Source organism: Lithobates pipiens, unplaced genomic scaffold (assembly GCF_037356315.1).
Source record: "Lithobates pipiens isolate NorthernLeopardFrog02 unplaced genomic scaffold, aLitPip1_a1.2 Scaffold_19, whole genome shotgun sequence".
In the NCBI taxonomy this organism is placed as follows: domain Eukaryota; kingdom Metazoa; phylum Chordata; class Amphibia; order Anura; family Ranidae; genus Lithobates; species Lithobates pipiens.
This window is the reverse complement of record NW_027507764.1, coordinates 125239199-125261463: the sequence shown is the minus strand read 5'-3', so window position 1 is coordinate 125261463 and position 22265 is coordinate 125239199. Positions and strand designations below refer to the sequence as shown.

The following is a 22265-nucleotide window of genomic DNA, read 5'->3' as shown; positions in this document are numbered from 1 at the left end:
ACCCCTTAGATTTAGAGTGACTGAACTTCCAAGTGCACTTTCAGTGCAAAGTGGATTTGCCTTTCAATAACCCCCAATGTGTCCATCTGGACCAAAAAAACATAAATATCATCAGGTACAGGTCCAAACCAACCTAATACAAATGGAGCATGTGATCATAAAAACAGACATAACAACCTGCACAAACCAGCAAATTTCATTAGGTACAGGTCCAAACCAACCTAATACAAATGGAGCACGTGACCATAAAAAGACATACCAACCGGCCCAAACCAGTCAATACCAGCAGGTACAGAAAAATGTGCCTGGTATGTATAGATTACAAGGCATCCAGCTATGTAGTGCCCAGCTGGTGTTTGCAAATGTGATTGAATTTGCATATAGTCTTATGTAATATAAGCAATAATTATTACTCTTATTATATAAGAGATATGTTTTGCTTTTCATATGCTATACACCTATTCAATTTCTGTAGCCAATAATCCACATTTGGGGGGGGGGGGGGAGTTGAAATCAATTTAAAGCGGAGTTCCAGGCTAAAATGAAACTAGGTCTAAAGCAATCGAGCACTATATAACCCACCGCCCCCCCCCCCCCTCATTTTTGGATATCTTTTTTTTTGTGTGTGTTTTGTACCTTTTTTGTCCTTCTCCAGCAGGGCATCCATCCTACCTCGCCGCAGCAAGGTACGTCATCTTTGCATTTGTATCCTAGTCTGTGTTTATCTGGCGCTCCAGATGAAGTAATCCTTAGGGGTATATTCTGTAACTGTAATAGCTGGATGGTGGTGTATCCATAGGTTGGGTATTTCGAAGAGAAAGGGGTATTAAGGGTTAAAAAGAAGGCAGCCATCCTTCGGAGTGTGTCCAGAACTCTGCAAGACATGCAATAGAAGGAGCAGTCAGCTCAGAGCGCATAGCCTTTCACCACTTTCACCACCCTGATTGACAAGATTCCAGCCCTACCTTGGTTCAATCAGACGCTGGTGACATCACTTCCTGTTCCATGGTCCATGCTGGTCAGTGTGGAGTTTCCTGGTTCCTTTGCTCCTGGAGAAACACTGTGATCCATTCCAGCCAGCTGCTCTATCCTTTCCAGCTATCTGGAACAGCGGTGGGACCTACAGAGCCATGGGGAATACCAGGGCTGCACTTTACTTTGACGAGCATGCATTTTCTATCATCTTGTAAGTGTTTTTAATCTTATCCTATTAAAGTCATAATTTTAAGACTACACTCAGGTCGGCCCCTCCTCCTTCTGCCCCCCCCCCCCCCACTGCCTTCTGGAACCTGTGTGTGTCCCAGAAGATGATGGGGCCATTCAGAAAGCATAATCCCTGGACAAGGTAAGTGTCCTTATAATAAAAGTCAGCAGCTACAGTATTTTTAGCTGTTGACTTTTACATTTTTTTTTTTAGAGGCCGAAACTCCACTTTAACTTTAAGAATTTTATGAGTGGAAAAAAAGTGATCTTGAGACTACAGGAGCGGACCCCATTACAGCATTGATAACCTAATAACCTCAGACCAGTATCATTTGCATTTTGGGCAGGGCCACTGTAGATGTGTCAGGTTTCCCTGGGGATAGTTGCACTTAATATACTTATACTGTGAAGGAATCGGATGATATTTTTTATATTTTTTTTGCCCCAGCTTAATAAATCAAATAGATTTACCTGACTTTTTGTAGGAAAAGCTTTCTATATAAAAAAAAAGTTTGTGTTGCGAAAAGCAAAATATTGAGTTCTCCATTTAAGTTTTTAAAGTATCACGGACAGTACTAAATTTTCTCTGCCATTTAAGTTTAAAATTTTAATGAAATAACTGGTGTTTTCTTTTACCATACATTATACTTGCTTTTAAAAAAAAAAAAACTGAATTAATATGTCCGTGTGCATGCACCTAAAGGCCCACTCACATCTTTAACCCAATCTGACCCATGGTTTTCTGGTATAGTCTCGACAGTACATTGTATAGGAAGCCAGATGCTGCAGTCAATGTGAAGCGCTCTCAACGTGCTGTATACAGTTGTTCAATACTGCAGAGAAGACATCTCATTGCTAACACTGCTTTGTAAACAGCTCTATAAGCCACTATTGCTAGAACTTTGGATGCACATACTCATATGTTAAAAAGTAAATAAGGATCTTGAGTATGAGTGAAGCCTAAATGCTTCCAGGAAAAAGTTCTGCTTTATTAACACTGACCTCCTCTTTACAATATTTATTGATTTCACAGTAATATATTTGGTTTCTATATAAGCAATCAGATATTCTGGTGTTATTAATTTTGATAACCAAACTTATTATGTTTGTTTATAATGTTTTAACTTTACCATATTCAGCTCAGGAATCCATTACTATTGTCACATATTGCTATGTATTCATTACTGCAGGCTGTTTTTGTCCATACCTCTGAAACCACGTGTCTGGGATACTTTACTGACCTGCTGATACAGAAAGCCAAGCCAGTTATGTTAGTGGGAGGTGCAGGAGTGGGCAAGACGGTGTTCCTGAATGACAGATTGGCCTTCCTGTCTGACCTTTACATGATATCTAAAGTTCCATTCAACTACTATACCACATCAGCTGCACTGCAAAGTAAGCAAGCAAGAGAAAGTATAATGTTTTTAGTGATCAATTATTTTGAATCAAGGTTGTGTTTAATTTAAAATCATTTGTGATTTGAGGTTTCGCATTTTAATGCTTGGTTTTCCATGTTTATTGTGTTAATATAGAGATTTGTGGATTAGCCACTAGAGGGGGCTCTGTATTTTACTCCACTTCATTCAACATCTCTGCTTATCAACTGCCAAGATAGGATACCAACATTCCTGCTTATCAACTGCCGGAAATGCTAACTGTCACATTGGTTGCACTCTCAACCAAACTGTCAAACCATCCAATGGCTGGTGTCATAACTAATCACATGTGCAGCTTCATGGCAGTTAAAGATTAAACGGAGGCCAAGATGGCATCTTCCTTGGCTGAAAACTAGGGTTATCATCAAATTTAAGATACCAGTCATGCAGGCAGTGCATTGTTTTCTGTTGGTCAGCTGACATAGATTTGCGTTGTGCAGTCAAAACAGGAAGCAGCATTTGAGCATTTAATGAGAAAATATGCCCCCCCCCCATGTAAATATATATTGTAATTACCAATGATACATAGAATAATTTACGTTGTATATAAAACCGATCTCTTTCATATTGTCCCACATACACACAAACATACATTGTGTTAAAAAGATTGTATAATATTTGAATATAATGTATAGATTTGTTACCAGCTATTTCTTTGCTTGAAAAATTAGTAACAGTATAAAACGATATCTGACAAACAATGGCATTCACTGTATGTCATGTATTATTTTTGAATACCCTGTAGTTCTGTACTGCTAGTGACTGCAGTGGTTCTCTGTTTTTCTTGGCCTAGGCAAAGACCAGGGACATTTTCCTGGTACCAGCAGGACAAGATAACAACCAATAAACAAGTTAAAAAAAGATTCTGAGTTTCATATGTACATTATCTCACAAAAGTGAGTACACCCCTCACATTTTTGTAAATATTTTATTATATTTTTTTCAGGTGACAACACTGAAGAAATTACACTTTGCTACAATGTAAAGTAGTGAGTGTACAGCTTATATAACAGTGTAAATTTGCTTTCTCCTCAAAATAGCTCAACACGCAGTCATTATTTTGTCTAAACCGCTGGCAACAACAGTGAGTACACCCCTAAGTGAAAATGTCCAAATTGGGCTCAAATAGCCATTTTCCCTCCCCGTCGTCATGTGACTCATTAGTGTTACAAGGTCTCAGGTGTGAATGGGGAGCAGGTGTGTTACGTTTGGTGTTATTGCTCTCACTCTCTTATACTGGTTACTGGAAGTTCAGTATTATGGCAAAGAACTCTCTGAGAATCTGAAAAAAAGAACTGTTGTGCTACATAAAGATGGCATAGGCTATAAGAAGATTGTCAAGACCCTGAAACTGAGCTGCAGCATGGTGGCCAAGCCCATACAGTGGTTTAACAGGATAGGTTCCACTCAGAACAGGTCTCGCCATGGTCGACCAAAGAAGTTGAGTGCACGTGCTCAGCATAATACCCAGAGGTTGTCTTTGGGATATAGACGTATGAGTGCTGCCAGCATTGCTGCAGAGGTTGAAGGGGTGGGGGGTCAGCCTGTCAGTTCTCAGACCATACGCCGCACCCTGCATCAAATTGGTCTGCACGGCTGTCGTCCCAGAAAGAAGCCTCTTCTAAAGATGATGCACAAGCCCGAAGATAGTTTGCTGAAGACAAGCAGACTAAGGACATGAATTAATGGAACCATGTCCTGTGGTCTGATGAGACCAAGATAAACGTTTTTGGCTCAGATGGTGTCAAGTATGTGGGGCGACAACCAGGTGAGGAGTACAAAGACAAGTTTGTCTTGCCTACAGTCAAGCATGGCGATGGGAGTGTCATGGTCTGGGACTGCATGAGTGCTGCCAGCACTGGGGAGCTACAGTTCATTAAAGGGAACCATGAATGCCAACATGTACTGTGACATACTGAAGCAGAGCATGATCCCCTCCCTCCGGAGACTGGGCCTCAGGGAAGTATTCCAACATAACGACCCAAACACATCTCCTAGACCAGGGGTGTCCAAACTTTTTTCAAAGTGGGCCGGATTTGATGAAGTGAACATGCCTGAGGGCCGACCATTTTGCCTGACATTCTTTGAACCATTGAAAATTCGGTCTAAGTGTGTCCATCCGAGCACTAATACACAGCCCAACAAGAATTCTCTTGCCTTTGTTGCACTCGTTCCCAACACACAGACGAATGCTCTGCACTTTAGGGGGCACCGTTAATTCTTAATGGTACCCCACACATTGGAAAATGTAGGGTGCTTTTGGTACAGTGCAATAAAAAAAAATTTAAAAAAAAAACACACACAGACACATGTGCGCACACACACATACAGACACATGTGCACACACACACACACACACATATACAGACACATGTGCACACACACACACACACACACACACACACACACACACACACACACATACATACAGACACATGTGCACACACACACACACACACACACATACAGACACACACACACACACACACATACAGACACATGTGCACACACACATACAGACACATGTGCACACACACATACAGACACATGTGCACACACACACACACATACAGACACATGTGCACACACACACACACACACAGACACATGTGCACACACACACACACACACACAGATACAGACACATGTGCACACACACACACACATACAGACACATGTGCACACACACACACATACAGACACATGTGCACACACACACACACATACAGACACATGTGCACACACACACACATACAGACACATGTGCACACACACATACAGACACGTGCACACACACATACAGACACATGTGCACACACACACACATACAGACACATGTGCACACACACATACAGACACATGTGCACACACACATACAGACACATGTGCACACACACAGACACATGTGCACATACACATACAGACACATGTGCACACACACATACAGACACATGTGCACACACACATACAGACACATGTGCACACGCACACACACACACACATACAGACACATGTGCACACGCACACACATACAGACACATGTGCACACACACACACACACACACACACACATACAGACACATGTGCACACACACACACATACAGACACATGTGCGCACACACACACACACACATACAGACACATGTGCACACACACACATACAGACACATGTGCACACACACACATACAGACACATGTGCACACACACACACATACAGACACATGTGCTCACACACACACACAGACACATGTGCACACGCACACACATACAGACACATGTGCACACACACACATACAGACACATGTGCACACACACACACATACAGACACATGTGCGCGCACACACACACACATACAGACACATGTGCACACACACACATACAGACACATGTGCTCACACACACACATACAGACACATGTGCTCACACACACACATACAGGCACATGTGCTCACACACACACATACAGACACATGTGCACACACACACACACACATACAGACACATGTGCACACACACAGACACATGTGCACATACACATACAGACACATGTGCACACACACATACAGACACACGTGCACACACACATACAGACACATGTGCACACACACATACAGACACATGTGCACACACACATACAGACACATGTGCACACGCACACACACACACATACAGACACATGTGCACACGCACACACATACAGACACATGTGCACACGCACACACATACAGACACATGTGCACACACACACACATACAGACACATGTGCACACACACACACATACAGACACATGTGCGCACACACACACACATACAGACACATGTGCACACACACACATACAGACACATGTGCACACACACACACATACAGACACATGTGCTCACACACACACATACAGACACATGTGCACACGCACACACATACAGACACATGTGCACACACACACACACACACACATACAGACACATGTGCACACACACACACATACAGACACATGTGCACACGCACACACATACAGACACATGTGCACACACACACATACAGACACATGTGCGCACACACACACACACATACAGACACATGTGCACACACACACATACAGACACATGTGCTCACACACACACATACAGGCACATGTGCTCACACACACACATACAGACACATGTGCTCACACACACACATACAGACACATGTGCACACACACACACATACAGACACATGTGCGCACACACACACACACATACAGACACATGTGCACACACACACATACAGACACATGTGCACACGCACACACATACAGACACATGTGCACACACACACACACACACACATACAGACACATGTGCACACACACACACATACAGACACATGTGCGCACACACACACACACATACAGACACATGTGCACACACACACATACAGACACATGTGCTCACACACACACATACAGGCACATGTGCTCACACACACACATACAGACACATGTGCTCATACACACACATACAGGCACATGTGCTCACACACACACATACAGGCACATGTGCTCACACACACACATACAGACACATGTGCTCACACACACACATACAGGCACATGTGCTCACACACACACATACAGACACATGTGCGCACACACACACACACACATACAGACACATGTGCACACACACACATACAGATGTGCACACACACAGACATGAATAAAGGCCTTTTTAACACGAATCTAGCTTGTAGTACAGTACCTTTTGCAGCTTCCTCATTCAGCCGGGTACTGCACTGTAGGGGGAAGCAGAGAGCACAGCACACTCCTCTGCACTTTACTTTCACTTTTGAAGCTCACGGAGCTTCTCACAGTGCCGGGGATCGGCTGATCTGACAGCCCTGATCCCGCAGCACAATAAATTGAGAAAGAGCAGGCGGGCCGTTCAAAACCGGACCGCGGGCCGCAAATGGCCCGCGGGCCGGACTTTGGACATACCTGTCCTAGACGATTACTGCCTTGCTAAAGAAATTGAGGGTAAAGGTGATGGACTGGCCAAGCATGTCTCCAGACCTAAACCCTACTGAGCATCTGTAGGGCATCATAAAAAAGGAAGGTGGAGGAGTTCAAGGTCTCTAACATCCACCATCTCTGTGATGTCGTCATGGAGGAGTGGAAGAGGATTCCAGTGGCAACCTGTGAAGCTCTGGTGAACTCCATGCCCAAGAGGGTTAAGGCAGTGCTGGAAAATAATGGTGGCCGTACAAAATATTGACACTTTGGGCCCAATTTGGACATTTTCACTTATGGGTGTACTTACTTTTGTTGCCAGAGGTTTAGACATTAATGCCTGTGTGTTGAGTTATTTTGAGGGGACAGCAAATTGACACTGCTATACAAGCTGTACACTCACTACTTTACATTGTAGCAAAGTATCCTTTATTCAGTGTTGTCACATGAAAAGATATATTAAAATATTTAGAAAAATGTGAGGGGTGTCCTCACTTTTGTGAGATAATGTGTATATTATGATACAGATCATGAGTAAGAAAAAAGTAGAGATTGGCGCTGTTCAAAAACCTTCGCGAAATAAAAAAGTGTAAAAAAAACAAAAATAAATATAAAAATACCAAAAAGTGACAGTGGTGATAATTAAAAATAGGTGTGACTTGATGTTCATTAACTATTCTCCTATATAAGTTTATATCTGCAAAAGTGATAACAAAGTGAAAAATGTGAAGCTTACACACATGTAAACACAATGATTGGTAAACATTAAAAACGTGATAAAAACAAAAAAATAAATGTTAGATTACAATGAACATCAAGTCACACCTATTTTTAATTATCACCACTGTCACCTTTTGGTATTTTTATATTTATTTTTATTTTTTTTGCACTTTTTATTTCACTAAGGTTTTTGAACAGCGCCAATCTCTACTTCATCTTTCTCTTACTAATGTACTCCACTTAGGTGGCAGAAGTTCCTTTTTCATTTAATTATCACACGCTTTTCCTCTTCTAATTTGTTTCATTTCCCTGCTGGTATTTATTCCTTTCGCAGGATCACTTATATTTATTTCATGATGCAGATCATATCTAAGCTTCCCAATATCTTAGAAAGTCACACTTGCGTTAGAAATGGTACATTGGATTCTACCACAGAGAAGTTGTTGGGGTAGAAATCAAGTGACACCTTACAATCTCATCCTTAACCTTACTCTTATGCCACATGCACACGGCCGGACTTTTCGAGGGACTAGGTCGGACGGTCTTTCCGACTGACTTTCGGCGGAGTTCTGACAGACTTTCTGAATGAACGGACTTGGCCACACACAATGACACCAAAGTCTGACGGATTTGAACGTGATGACGTACGACCGGACTAGAAAAAGGAAGTTCATAGCCAGTAGCCAATAGCTGCCCTAGCGTCGTTTTTTGTCCTTCGGACTAGCATACACACGAACGGATTTGTCGGTCCGGCGGAGTTCTGGTGGGAAAATTTAAAACCTGTTCTATTTCTAAAGTCCGCTGGATTTTTTGCCAAGCAAAGGTCCGATAGAGCCCCCACATGATCGAATTGTCCGACGGACTTGTTCCGTCGGACCTTTGCTGTCAAAAAGTCCGGTCGTGTGTACGTGGCATTAGACTAAACATTACACCTAAACCTGATCTTAGTCTGGCCAAACCCACCTACTACATACAGCAAAAAACACTAAAATACTGTGCAGAAAATAACCTCTCATCATTTAAAAAATGTTTTCCTCTTTCTTTTAATTTTAAATGACTATAAACACTTAGTCTAAAGAGAAATGAACACTGTTTAAGGTTTTAATTTCACTGCAAACCTAAAAGAACATGTTTGTTCCCTCCACTGTAATGTTTGGAGATTTTTTCCTCAAACTGGTAAAAATAATTAAAAAGCGACTTAAGAACAGCATTTGATTTATTCTCTGCAGTTGCTTGATTTATTTTAACAATACAAAATCTATTAATTTATTTCCATATTAAAATGAAGTAGGAAGTGAGAATCCCCATTTTTGCAAGGAGGGAGCCTTTCTGTTGGCTACACAGAGAACCCTAAGATGATTTCATATTTAGGACTTCTTTAATGCACAAGTATCTAGCTTACATGTTTTGCTTCCATCAGGGATTCTGGAAAAGTCCTTGGAGAAGAAAGCGGGACGTAACTATGGCCCAATAGGAAATAAAAAATTGGTATATTTTATTGATGACATGAACATGCCTGAGGTTGACAAGTATGGAACTGTCCAACCACATGCCCTGATCAGACAGCACCTTGACTATGGACACTGGTAACAAGCTCACATGAGCTCATAACATAATAAATACAAAATGAAATGACCAGTGTTATTTTGCAATGGAATAAAGGCACTTCACCTTTTTAATTCATTGTTGTAGGTATGAACGGCAGAAGATGACTCTAAAAGAAGTTCATAATTGCCAGTATGTGGCATGTATGAATCCAACTGCTGGAAGCTTTACCATTAACCAAAGACTGCAGGTAAAACTGTATTTCATAAAACCTCCCACTTTACACCTGTATATCTAGTTTTCACATTGTCAGTTTTGCCTATGTTTTCATTTTAGCCATGGATAGCTACAGTTGCTTTGTGTTGGTTTTAGTTGAAGAAATTGCCAGTTAAAAACTGTGTCCATCATGTCTTACTCTATTACTTCATAGTACAAAAATTATGTATATGGGATCTTTTAGTAAGATTGTGAGTACAATACTGTCTTTTGCTCAGTCCATCAATCTGTCAGAGTTCATATCTTAAGGATAAATTGACCTTTTAGACAAAAATAGCAGGTAGAAAAATGTGCATTTATTATTATTTTTTTTCTTTTTGAGCCTGTAAAACATTTCACCCGTGATCACCAGAGCGCTGGTGCCATGCAGGTCTCCTTCAAATCTGTCAGTATATCTATGTACCTGTACATCCCATACAGGCAGGCAGATACACTGACAGGAAGAAATAATGAAGCCATGGTAGTTCATTGAGAACTATAAGCCGACAACTGCAAAGGATGGCGGGTCTTGTAGTTCAATCACACAACAGAGATGTGTGAATGAATGACATGGCCATGTGGGTGAAGACTTGCACGGCAGCGCTGATTTTAAAAAGGGACAGCTAGTACAGGGAACTTCTTCCTATACTACTGCCACAGGGAGGGGAGAACACGTCACACGTTCCCAAAGGTGAACTTATCCATTAACTGGGTTATCACTTAACTGGGATGTCTACAGTAAACTGAATTTTTACCGGCTCGTCAACACTTTGCACGTCACCTAATGGTTTTTGTATTGTCAAGTATACTGAACAAGCTAGGTTTGTTTAATATGAGAGTGCAGAGTGCAGTAACTGATGGCAATCAAATTGGCTCTTTCTTCAGACTATTTAATGTCTTTAGGCAGCCTTAATATTGAATTAGAATTAAGTCTACAATTATGTAAAACTGCTGTTTTTAATAAAACCAGTGATGGAATAGAAGGGTAGGGGTTCTAGGGTAGGTCCATTGTGCCATGCCATTGTGTGCTCTAAAAGATCAAGCATTTAAGTAAGGATCACATGCACAACAATGCATGTTTGAAAGTATCTGGGAGTTAATGCTTCATCTAAGGCATCCAAACACATTAGCATTTGTTGACTGTGTCATTGAGTGTTTATGCCAATAATTGTTTATTCAATCATTGTTGAGGTTGATCTTTGGTATACCTTTCCCAAAAATCATCTAAACCAATTGCAATAACCCCTTCCAATACCTTCTGATTTTAGGAGAGTTCCACCATATGTGTAGCAGAGTGTCAGCCATTTGGCATCCCGTAAAGTACCAACCTTAAAGTAGTTGTAAGCCCTTACATGCCACTTTTACCTACAGGTACACCTATAATAAGGCTTACCTGTAGGTACTGGAAATATCTCTTAAACCTGCACGATTCAGGAGATATTTATAATATACGCTTGCGCCGATGTCATCGGCGCATGCACACTGAACAAAAGGCACGACCGTGCCATTTCTACAGGGCCCATGCTGTGATTGGCGGCTCCTGTGCCCATGTCCAGCCAGTCACAGAGCCAGAGTCCGTGACCCCAGAAGAGGGGTGAAGATGGATGCAGCCACCAGCGGGGACATTGGGAACATCGCAGGCATCGTTTGCAGGTAAGTGGCACATGATGGGCTAGTATGCGATGCAACAAAAGAGGAAGTAAAACCCATCAGGGTTTACTTCCTCTTTAAGAAGTGGTGTCAAACATGGCCATTGTGGTAGCATATACCAGCTCATCTGGAATTAATAGAGAGTGGCCTGGTTTTACCATATTTGTTTCCGTTTCTCCTTGATGTCCCTTTATTACTGTCTGGTATATGGGAAGGAAGCAGATCTTGGTCCACAAGTGAAGAGTTGTAAATAGTTGAAAATCTGATGGGTTGCATCCTTTAACCAAAAAGGCCAATGTGCTGTTAGCTTGATTCACAACACTAACACAGGATCAGGATATGGATTCTTATTTTCAAAAAAAATATTGTCGGTCTCATCCCAAGTCTGATGAAATTTGAAAATTACTGTTACTTAGCTAAAATTTATAATCCTTTTCTTTGTGGTAGAACTTTGAGAATTGAGCCTATTGTGTTAATAAAGTTTCAGTTGATCAATCATTAGTTCAAGGTTTCTACATTTAAAACATTGGAATATACATTGAATTTGTATTTATATATTAAAACATTGAATTTGTATTTATGTACTAAAACCATTTTGATTTATTTTACCTGATTAGAGACATTTCACAGTATTTGCTGTAAATTTCCCTTCAAATGATGCACTGGAAGCCATCTTTGCCAAGATACTTAGCTTCCACTTCCAACAACACACGTTTCATCCTTCTATCCTCCGCACTGGGCCTACTGTCATACAGGCTGCAATGTGGCTCAACCAGAAAATGGTGCACAATTTCCTGCCTACTGCAATCAAGTTTCATTATATTTTTAATCTGCGAGACATTGCCAACATTTTCCAGGTATTTTAAACATCCCAGTACAAGTAACAATATGGAAAAAATATAATAATTATGAAATTTTAGCATAAAATTTGGGGTCAGAATATTTGTTGTTGATCAGTGGCTTAGAAATTGGTGAAGCCATTAAATAGGATGACAGCTAACCAGAAATTTAAGAAGAGATGAGCAATGGCATCAAAAGTTAAATAGCAACTCGAGTCTAATGCCACGTACACACGACCAGATTTTCCAGCAGAAAAGGTCCAACGGTCTTCCCAACGGACTTTTGACGGAGTTACGATGGACTTCCGAACGAACTGACTTTCCGTCACAATGTATAACATCAATAGGTATCTACCAAAGGAACAGTGACCAAAGATCAAGAACAGATCCTCCCAGTGTTATATATGGTAAAAGGAAAAAAATTGGGCCACATAGTGTGATTTCATTTACATAACCCCAGAAGTCTTATTGAGACAAAACAGGACGGGACGGGCTCTGCAGATGCCACTGCGATATTTGATTTCACCTACATGCCTTTTAAGGTCTTCTCAAATGTGAGTGGCCATTTTACTTATTTCAATAAAATGCCTTTTATGTAAATGGTATCACACTATGTGGCCCACTTTTTTTCATTTTACCATATATAATACTGGGAGGATCTGTTCTTGATCTTAGGTCACTATTCCCTTGGTGGATACCCATTGATGTTATACATTGTGATGGACCCCTGCCTGATTGGTCTACATCGGAAACCGTGTATGCTGATTTTCTTCCCTGGGTGTTACACCACAAGCTCTGTTGACTCACCAGGTGTATGCCTAGTTGAGTTCATTTTGTCTGGTAAGCCTCTTTCCTTTTGGTGGTGGATTATCAACAGACAACTAGTTCACAGATTTATCTCGCAAGTCACTTTATATATTTGAGTCACTTTAGGAACTTTCATTCTAATATATATATATGCACTGTTGGTTTATGTTAACATCATCATTATTGTTTGTATGTTAGAGTAATATTGTATGTATTTTATCATGATTTATGCACATCAGTAATGGTTTCCCGTCAGGGGAATCTCACTTTCACCTTCACTTTTAGCTCTGCACTTTACCACTTTCCCATTTGTTCACATATTCACAGATTTCTGTTGTGCTGGCGGCTATTATTTATCACTTTAAGACAGCACGCTTTTTTTCTTTTCTTTCTTTCATCCATAACAAGTATACAAGCCTTTTTATAGTAATACAGAGTTTTCTGATCTAATGCTTATATACTTCAGTGCAACCGCAGAGAATGTTCTTGCCCAGTATCCTCCAGTGTAGTAATGTCTGACCTTCAGTTGGTATAAAAAGACTCTGCATTCTGCCATGCTAAACCATACAGGAAATTTTGATACTAGACTTTTGCCGGAGGGAAAAGTGCATGTTAATGGCGCATTTTAAGATTGAGATTCTTATTAAAGAAACCCTATGTCATGTGAAATTCAGCTTGTGAGACGGAGTAAAGCTTAAGGTAGCCCTAGTCAGATAGCTGACCTAAGAACCAAAGGCTCACATTTTGCCATCCAAGGGGTCAGGAAGTCTCTATAACTTTTGTAGGTTCTAGTTAGTCCACAATTTAGTGTATAAATACATATATAATGAATTAATTTGGGATCTGATATAATGCTACAGTGAAATGTATCTTATTATGCTGTTTAAATTTCCCTTTTCTCCAGGGAATTTTGTTTGCTACTCCAGATTGTTTAAAACAAACAAATGATCTAATTCAACTGTGGTTCCATGAGTCTTCACGAGTTTATGGGGATAAACTAATAGAAGAGAAAGACTTAAATTTGTTTAAGAAGCTACTTCAAGATACAGCCATAAAATACTTTGAGGTAAGGGCATTGTTTCCATGACATTTGTCATAATGGGAGAGGGAAAACATGCCAGGAAGTAGTGTATTGGTAGAAGATATTTGTAGGTCCCCACTGAGAAAAAAAATATTTCTCTTTCATCAGCAATTTTTTTCTTTGTGTGCACTGCCTGCAATAAGAAGAGTGCTGGGACCGTGTAACTCCAATACATAAATATACAGTGCCTTGCGAAAGTATTCGGCCCCCTTGAACTTTTCAACCTTTTGCCACATTTTAGGCTTCAAACATAAAGATATAAAATTTTTATTTTTTGTGAAGAATCACCAACAAGTGGGACACAATTGTGAAGTGGAACGAAATCTATTGGATATTTTAAACTTTTTTGGCAAATAAAAAACTGAAAAGTGGTCCCTTTACTTTCAGTGCAGCAAACTCACTCCAGAAGTTCAGCGAGGATCTCTGAATGATCCAATGTTGTCCTAAATGACTGATGGTGATAAATAGAATCAACCTGTGTGTAATCAAGTCTCTGTATAAATGCACCTGCTCTGTGATAGTCTCGGGGTTCTGTTGAAAGTGCAGAGAGCATCATCAAGACCAAGGAACACACCAGGCAGGTCCGTAATACTGTTGTGGAGAAGTTTAAAGCCGGATTTGGATACAAAAAGATTTCCCAAGCTTTAAACATCCCAAAGAGCACTGTGCAAGCGATCATTTTGAAATGGAAGGAGTATCAGACCACTGAAAATCTACCAAGACCTGGCCGTCCCTCTAAACTTTCAGCTCAGACAAGGAGAAGACTGATCAGAGATGCAGCCAAGAGGCCCATGATCACTCTGGATGAACTGCAGAGAACTACAGCTGAGGTGGGAGAGTCTGTCCATAGGACAACAATCAGTCGTACTCTGCACAAATCTGGCCTTTATGGAAGAGTGGCAAGAAGAAAGCCATTTCTCAAAGATATCCATAAAAAGTCTTGTCTAAAGTTTGCCACAAGCCACCTGGGAGACACACCAAACATGTGGAAGAAGGTGCTCTGGTCAGATGAAACTAAAATCGAACTTTTTGCCCACAATGCAAAACGATATGTTTGGCGTAAAAGCAACACAGCTCATCACCCTCAACACGCCATCCCCACTGTCAAACATGGTGGTGGCAGCATCATGGTTTGGGCCTGCTTTTCTTCAGCAGGGACAGGGAAGATGGTTAAAATTGAGGGGAAGATGGATGCAGCCAAATACAGGACCATTCTGGATGAAAACCTGTTGGAGTCTGCAAAAGACCTGAAACTGGGACGGAGATTTATCTTCCAACAAGACAATGATCCCAAACATACAGCAAAATCTACAAAGGAATGGTTCGCAAATAAAGGTATCCAGGTGTTAGAATGGCCAAGTCAAAGTCCAGACCTGAATCCAATTGAGAATCTGTGGAAAGAGCTGAAAACTGCTGTTCACAAACGCTCTCCATCCAACCTCACTGAGCTCGAGCTGTTTTGCAAGGCAGAATGGGCAAGAATTTCAGTCTCTCAATGTGCAAAACTGATAGAGACATACCCCAAATGACTTGCAGCTGTAATCGCAGCAAAAGGTGGCTCTACAAAGTATTAACGCAAGGGGGCCGAATAATTTTGCACGCCCCACTTTTCATTTTTTTATTAGTTAAAAAAGTTTCAAAAATCCAATAGATTTTGTTCAACTTCACAATTGTGTCCCACTTGTTGGTGATTCTTCACAAAAAATAAAAATGTTATATCTTTATGTTTGAAGCCTGAAATGTGGCAAAAGGTTGAAAAGTTCAAGGGGGCCGAATACTTTTGCAAGGCACTGTATATACTGTGGGCATGTATGTATGTGTGTTCATATATGTATATACAGTATCTCACAAAAGTGAGTACACCCCTCACAGTTTTGTGAATATTTTCTTATATATTTTCATGTGACAACACTAAAGAAATGACACTTTGCTATAATGTAAAGTAGTGAATGTACAACTTGTATAACAGTGTAAATTTTCTGTCCCCTCAAAATAATTCAACACACAGCCAATAATGTCTAAACCGCTGACAACAAAAGTGCATCATCTTTCTTTTCATGTGTCAATTCTTCAGTGTTGTCACATGAAAAGATATAATAAGATATTTATAAAAATGTGTGTGTATGTATATATATATTTATATATTAGATAGATACTGTATATATATGAACATGCAGCCAACGTATGTCAATCATTTTGAAGGATGATTTTCTTCCATATTTGAAATAGTCAAGAATGACAGGAGACCAGAGTACACACATACACAGCTGAATGACTAAAGGCGGCCATACATGGATCGAAATTAAACCGGTTCATCAGGGACCAGTTGAATTTTGATCCATGTATAGGCAGTCTGGTTGTGTAGAAGTTGACTTCTGTACATCCAGCCTGTTGGGTTTTTCCCGAACAATCCGTTCTGCTGGCTATAGCCAGCAGCACTGATCAGTGTATTCTGATGGTGGGGAAGTCTCCCCACTGTCAGAATAAAATAACTCAGTGGAAAGTTTTCCCCATCCACACATTCGACGCACTGGTTGAACTGAAAAAATTATGAATGTATGACCTCTCTCCTTTAATTAGTCAGTGTACACAGGTCGTCAACAGCTATGAAGTAATAGAAAGCCAGCATGCTCTGTAAATGGAGTTTCATGGTTCTACCATACAATACGTAGGTGTAAAATTAATCCTTCAATGCTTTCTCACCCAAAAAAGTAAGCAGCATACTCTGTAAACTGAGTTTCATGGTCGTACCATGTAATACTTTTGTAAAATAAATCCTTCAATGTTTCTCACCCAGAACAAGTACTCATCCAGTTGAGTCAAATGGATGTCATAAATCCTTGCCTGCATACTTGTTGTAGATCATGGATTTAGACAATTTTGAAGCCATTGGATGCATGACCAGCAGGTAGCACTTTAAGCAGAATGCATCAACAATGTTGGCCTATATATTATTGTCGGTACACGTTTTCTTTAATGGAAGTTAATTTCACAGGAAGTTGGCTGTCGCCTAGATGGAACAGACTTCCAAAAAAAGTACACAAACATTCTAGAAAAAGTAAATAGGGATATTTGGTGATTTATTTAATTGCCATCCATGATTATGTCTAGAAGTGAAATTATACTTTCAAATGCATTTCCAAACATTGTTAGTAAACTGTAAAAATCAGGGGCACCAGGAAAATATTTTCTATTCAATTTCAAGAAACCTTTTGCTTTTCTGTTTAAACAATTTTGAACACTTTTTATGGATTACTGTATTGCTTTCTGTCCTTTTATTTTTGTCATTTATTTAGAAATCAGCATATCAAGTGTTTGAAAGGAATAAAGTAATTGGCCTGACCAAATCAGAGAACTGTCTTTTTATGTATCTTTATTCTAGGGTATAGAAGACAATGTTTTGTTAAAGCAGCCTCTTATATTTTGTCATTTTGCCAATGGAGTTGGAGAGCCATCTTATCTGCCAGTGCAAGAATGGGATGCCCTAAGGAAAACACTCGATGAAGCTCTAGACAGCTACAATGAGCTGAATGCAGCCATGAATCTTGTTTTGTTTGAAGATGCCATGCAGCATGTGTAAGTATGGACTGATATAACTGAAAAAGAAACAAATATATATATTTGCTCAAAGCCTTAGATTGGACATGTGTAGGACACATTACTTTTATTTGCTCAGTTTAACCCAACTAAAGATAGACTTTGGTATGGGAGGGTGTGGCCAGTAATGTAGACACGCCTACCAGTCCCTTTGCTAGGACATTATGTGTGCTTTACCATGGAATATATTTAATATGTACATCATTGTTAAATCTGTACTTTTATTCTGCTATGTTTCTTTTAGGTGTCGAATCAGTCGCATCTTGGCGGCTCCTCGGGGTTATGCACTGCTGATCGGTGTGGGTGGCAGTGGAAAACAAAGTCTGTCTAAACTAGCTGCATACATTGGCTCTCTGGAAGTTTTTCAGATCACACTGAAAAATGGATATGGCATACAAGACCTTAAGGCAAGGACACTAATCTGCATGACTGCTGTGACAATTAATCTGTATTTTAAATAAAACTACAGTAAATTACAGTGTTGAAGGGAGGTTTATTTTTTTTTGCACCCATTGGATCAAATCAACTCTACTTAGTAAAGCTAGAGTGACCTTTAAACTATATGCTCAGATCATTTTTGTGTAGTAGTTTAAAGCTGAGCTTCAGACTCAGTGCACAGGATTCATATACGTTGCTGTTCCTTTTATTCATCCCCCCACCTGCAGTCTGTATTGCAGACGTTTATCAGCCCCCCTCCCATCCACAGTGTGTTGGTTGCTAGGACCATCAACACCCTAGCTACCAATCAAGTACTTACCCTCAAATTCATAGGGGGTTGGAATGTCCTCTGTTTAAACCTGTTCCGTCTCCTAGCTCCCACCCTGCTAACCAGTTACAGCTGTATTTCATAAGCTAAATTACAGTGGTAAGGAGGACTCTGATGGGGGCACTGATGTAAGAGGAACTCTAATGGGGACAGTGATATGACAGGAACTCTAATGGGGACACTGATATAAGGGAGTATTCTGATGGGGAAACTGATAGAAGAGGAGATTCTGATGGGGACATTGATGTAAAGGGGGATGCTGGTGTGGTGGGGGGCATTGATGTCATGGGCGATTCTAATGGGGACACTGGTGTAAGAAGGGACTTTGTTGGGGGACACTGATATAAGGGGTGGATTCTGATGGGGACACTGATGTAAGGGGGAGGGATTCTGATGGGGACACTTATGTAAGGGAGCTCTGATGGAAACACTGAGGCAAGGGGGATATTGATGGGCACAAAGAAGAAAAGGAGAATTCTTGTGGGGACACTGATATAAGGGGCACTCTGATGGGGATACTGATTTAAGGGTGGGATTCTGATAGGGACTTTGCTATAAAGGGAGATTCTGATGTACTGTATATGAAATATATGTAAAATCTATGTTTTACAAATAAACATTGATCTATGATAAGGAATTCCCAAAACAATATGAGTTAGCTAAAGAGACAGCACAGCAGGCCCTGATTTCTTTGTGATTTGTTTGTCTGATTGAAACTTCTGTTTTAGCCATCAAATAAGGGAAGAGCCACTACTGCAATGCTCATTGGAGCTCCATGAAAAGATTCTGTAGGCACAGATGAAATGGCAGAATATATGAAAAGCAGGCTTGTGCACCACCTGCTGGCTGGATAGAAACTGTATATTATTAACTCGCACAACATGGCATGAAGAGAATAATGATGATACACAATAAATGAAAGTGTCAACACAGTCCAGCATATATATATATATAATATATATATATATATATATATATATATATATATATATATATATTTTTTTTTTTATATATAAAAAATAATCCAGTGATCTAAATCTTCTACATAGTGTTCCTCCAACACTGTGCCTTCTAAAGTGCAATGTGCTTAAATCTTCAAAAAAATCAAACGTGCTTCACCCGAAGTGACATATAATTGTGACCACCAGGCATATAATGGATTTATTGTGTATCATTATTATTATATTCATGCCATGTTGTGTGATTTATAAGTTTTTGCGCCCATCTGTTTATTATTTCGTGTTTCATTCGTTTATACAAATTTGTTGTAATTAGTCATTTATTCACTATTGGCACCGTTTCTCATTGTTTATATTCACTATATTATTAACTGGAAACATTTCATATTTCTTTGACCATAATAAGTAAAAAACAAAGATATATACATAACAGCTATAGATTCCCTTGAGGTTGTTAAAAGACCAATATTTCTTAGATATATTTTAAACATTTTTACACTATCAGGCTTTCCTTCAAAGCAACCCAAAAGCAATCATGCTGTGCAGCATGTAGTAACCAAGAGCAATGAACCAGTCTCTCAATTACTGGAGTCAGGCAAATTATGTACGTGAGCTGGTGCTATACAGATAATGGCCTGTCTGTCTACTTGCTTTCTTCAAGGAGATGGATAGACAGTTATTTTGGCTAGTAAGTAAATGCTATTTCTGAGATCTTGGGCTCCCAAGAGACTGTCAACACTACCTGGCCTTAAACAATCTCTCAATTTATATTTATAAACTAATAAAGAGGATGAGGGGGGTTATGTGGGGAGTTTTCAAGGCACACTCCATTTAAAAACTGAAAACGGGTCCAAAAGGGACATAAAGGGAGCACTTCCTAACTGCCTAGTTTTCACCCAGGCATTTCTGTAATGCACTTAACCTTTGGCCAGTAATTCCCAGATGCCCTTTGCTGTCTTTCATATACAGACGGTTGTAAAACAATGTGGCAGACTTTTCTGATAGCCACCAGTTAGATTTAGGCTTGGCCTGTAAGTTTAAAGACGATTCAGAAATGGGGGGGGGGGGGGGTAACATTACAGCACAAACTGTAAAAAGTACACTCATAGAAATCCTATTATATAACTCAGAATAAGATACACTGAATTATGTTCCTTATTTGCCCACTATTGCAGTGTTTGCCGGAATTGGTTAAGTTTACTGGCTGCTTTCACTGTTGCTGTTAATATTAGAACTGCATTTGTCTTCTCCTTTTGAAAATGCTAGTCACCTGGCCATCTGCTTAACACATGGCTTTGATGCTGAACCAGTCCCTTGCCTGAAACCACTATGCAAATACAGTAAGTGCTGACTTTGCTTTTCTTTTGCTGTGAGTAACTTTACAATTCTGGTCTGTAGCTTGGAAGGAACAAAAGTCACTGAATCAACAAGACTGTCTGGTAACTAGCATTTTCACAAGAAATTCAGCATATCTCCATATTTTTCTGTTTATTCCAGTAAGGACAAAAAATAATTTAAGACTTTATTAGTAAATAAATGTAAAGAGTACATATCATAAAATAATTTTTCCATAGGAACTATTGAGGTTTGTGTGTGTTTTACACCCAAAGAGTTGAAGTACCCCTAAAACATTGACATTAGAGGTGCAGTTGCAACATTTTTTCCATAAAATCAAATCAAAATTGGTCTGCATATTTTTGGTGATGGAGGCAGAGCAGGGAGTGAGACAGAGAAGTGATTTTACATGTACCATCTGTAAGCACTAGTCTCTAAGTGATAAAAAAAAAACATTTGCCACTAGTGTTATTTTAATGGACTACTCATGTATAACTAAAACATAGCTGTAATATATTTGTAGATTACTGACTACTTCCTCTTTAACACTTGAATGAGTCTGATATCTTCCTTCCTTGTATAGAGGCCAGTGATGATGTATAGAGCCACAGTGCAGGTGGACAGGCTAGCACGAAGCTGATACTCTTTTGTTTTTATACCTACATCAACATTTCCACCAAGCATAAATGATTGCCTCTTTCCCTTTACAGGTGGATCTTGCCAATTTGTACATCAGAACGGGAGCCAAGAACATGCCCACTGTGTTTTTGCTGACAGATGCCCATGTTCCAGATGAACGCTTTCTTGTTCTGATTAATGACTTGTTGGCATCAGGTGATTACATCAACACATTTCTTGAAGGGTTTTTCTCCCATTGATAAATTGACTGTGGATACGGTGAACTTTTAGGGAAGAAGACACAAAGCAGTCTTCAGCAACAAGATAACCTTGTGTTGTAAAACTTAAATAAATCTGTAAATGGAAAAATTTGGCAGTTAGGCTGAGCTTAAAGGCCAGCTCTATCCAATACTTATATTTTAGTTCTAGCTGGGGCCCCACTGGATCCAACTACCTATCAGAC

General features: G+C 39.9%; 1 protein-coding gene across 1 annotated transcript in view; it reads left to right on the top strand.

Moving 5' to 3' along the window:
* Window positions 1-22265, top strand: part of DNAH11 (dynein axonemal heavy chain 11) — a 404290-nt gene that overhangs the window by 224913 nt on the left and 157112 nt on the right. The window contains exons 47-54 of the mRNA XM_077491239.1: window positions 2394-2598; window positions 9771-9936; window positions 10043-10145; window positions 12418-12657; window positions 14351-14512; window positions 17910-18103; window positions 18369-18531; window positions 21895-22018. Coding sequence (XP_077347365.1) covers window positions 2394-2598; window positions 9771-9936; window positions 10043-10145; window positions 12418-12657; window positions 14351-14512; window positions 17910-18103; window positions 18369-18531; window positions 21895-22018 — 1357 coding nt within the window. The remainder of the gene's footprint in view (window positions 1-2393; window positions 2599-9770; window positions 9937-10042; window positions 10146-12417; window positions 12658-14350; window positions 14513-17909; window positions 18104-18368; window positions 18532-21894; window positions 22019-22265) is intronic.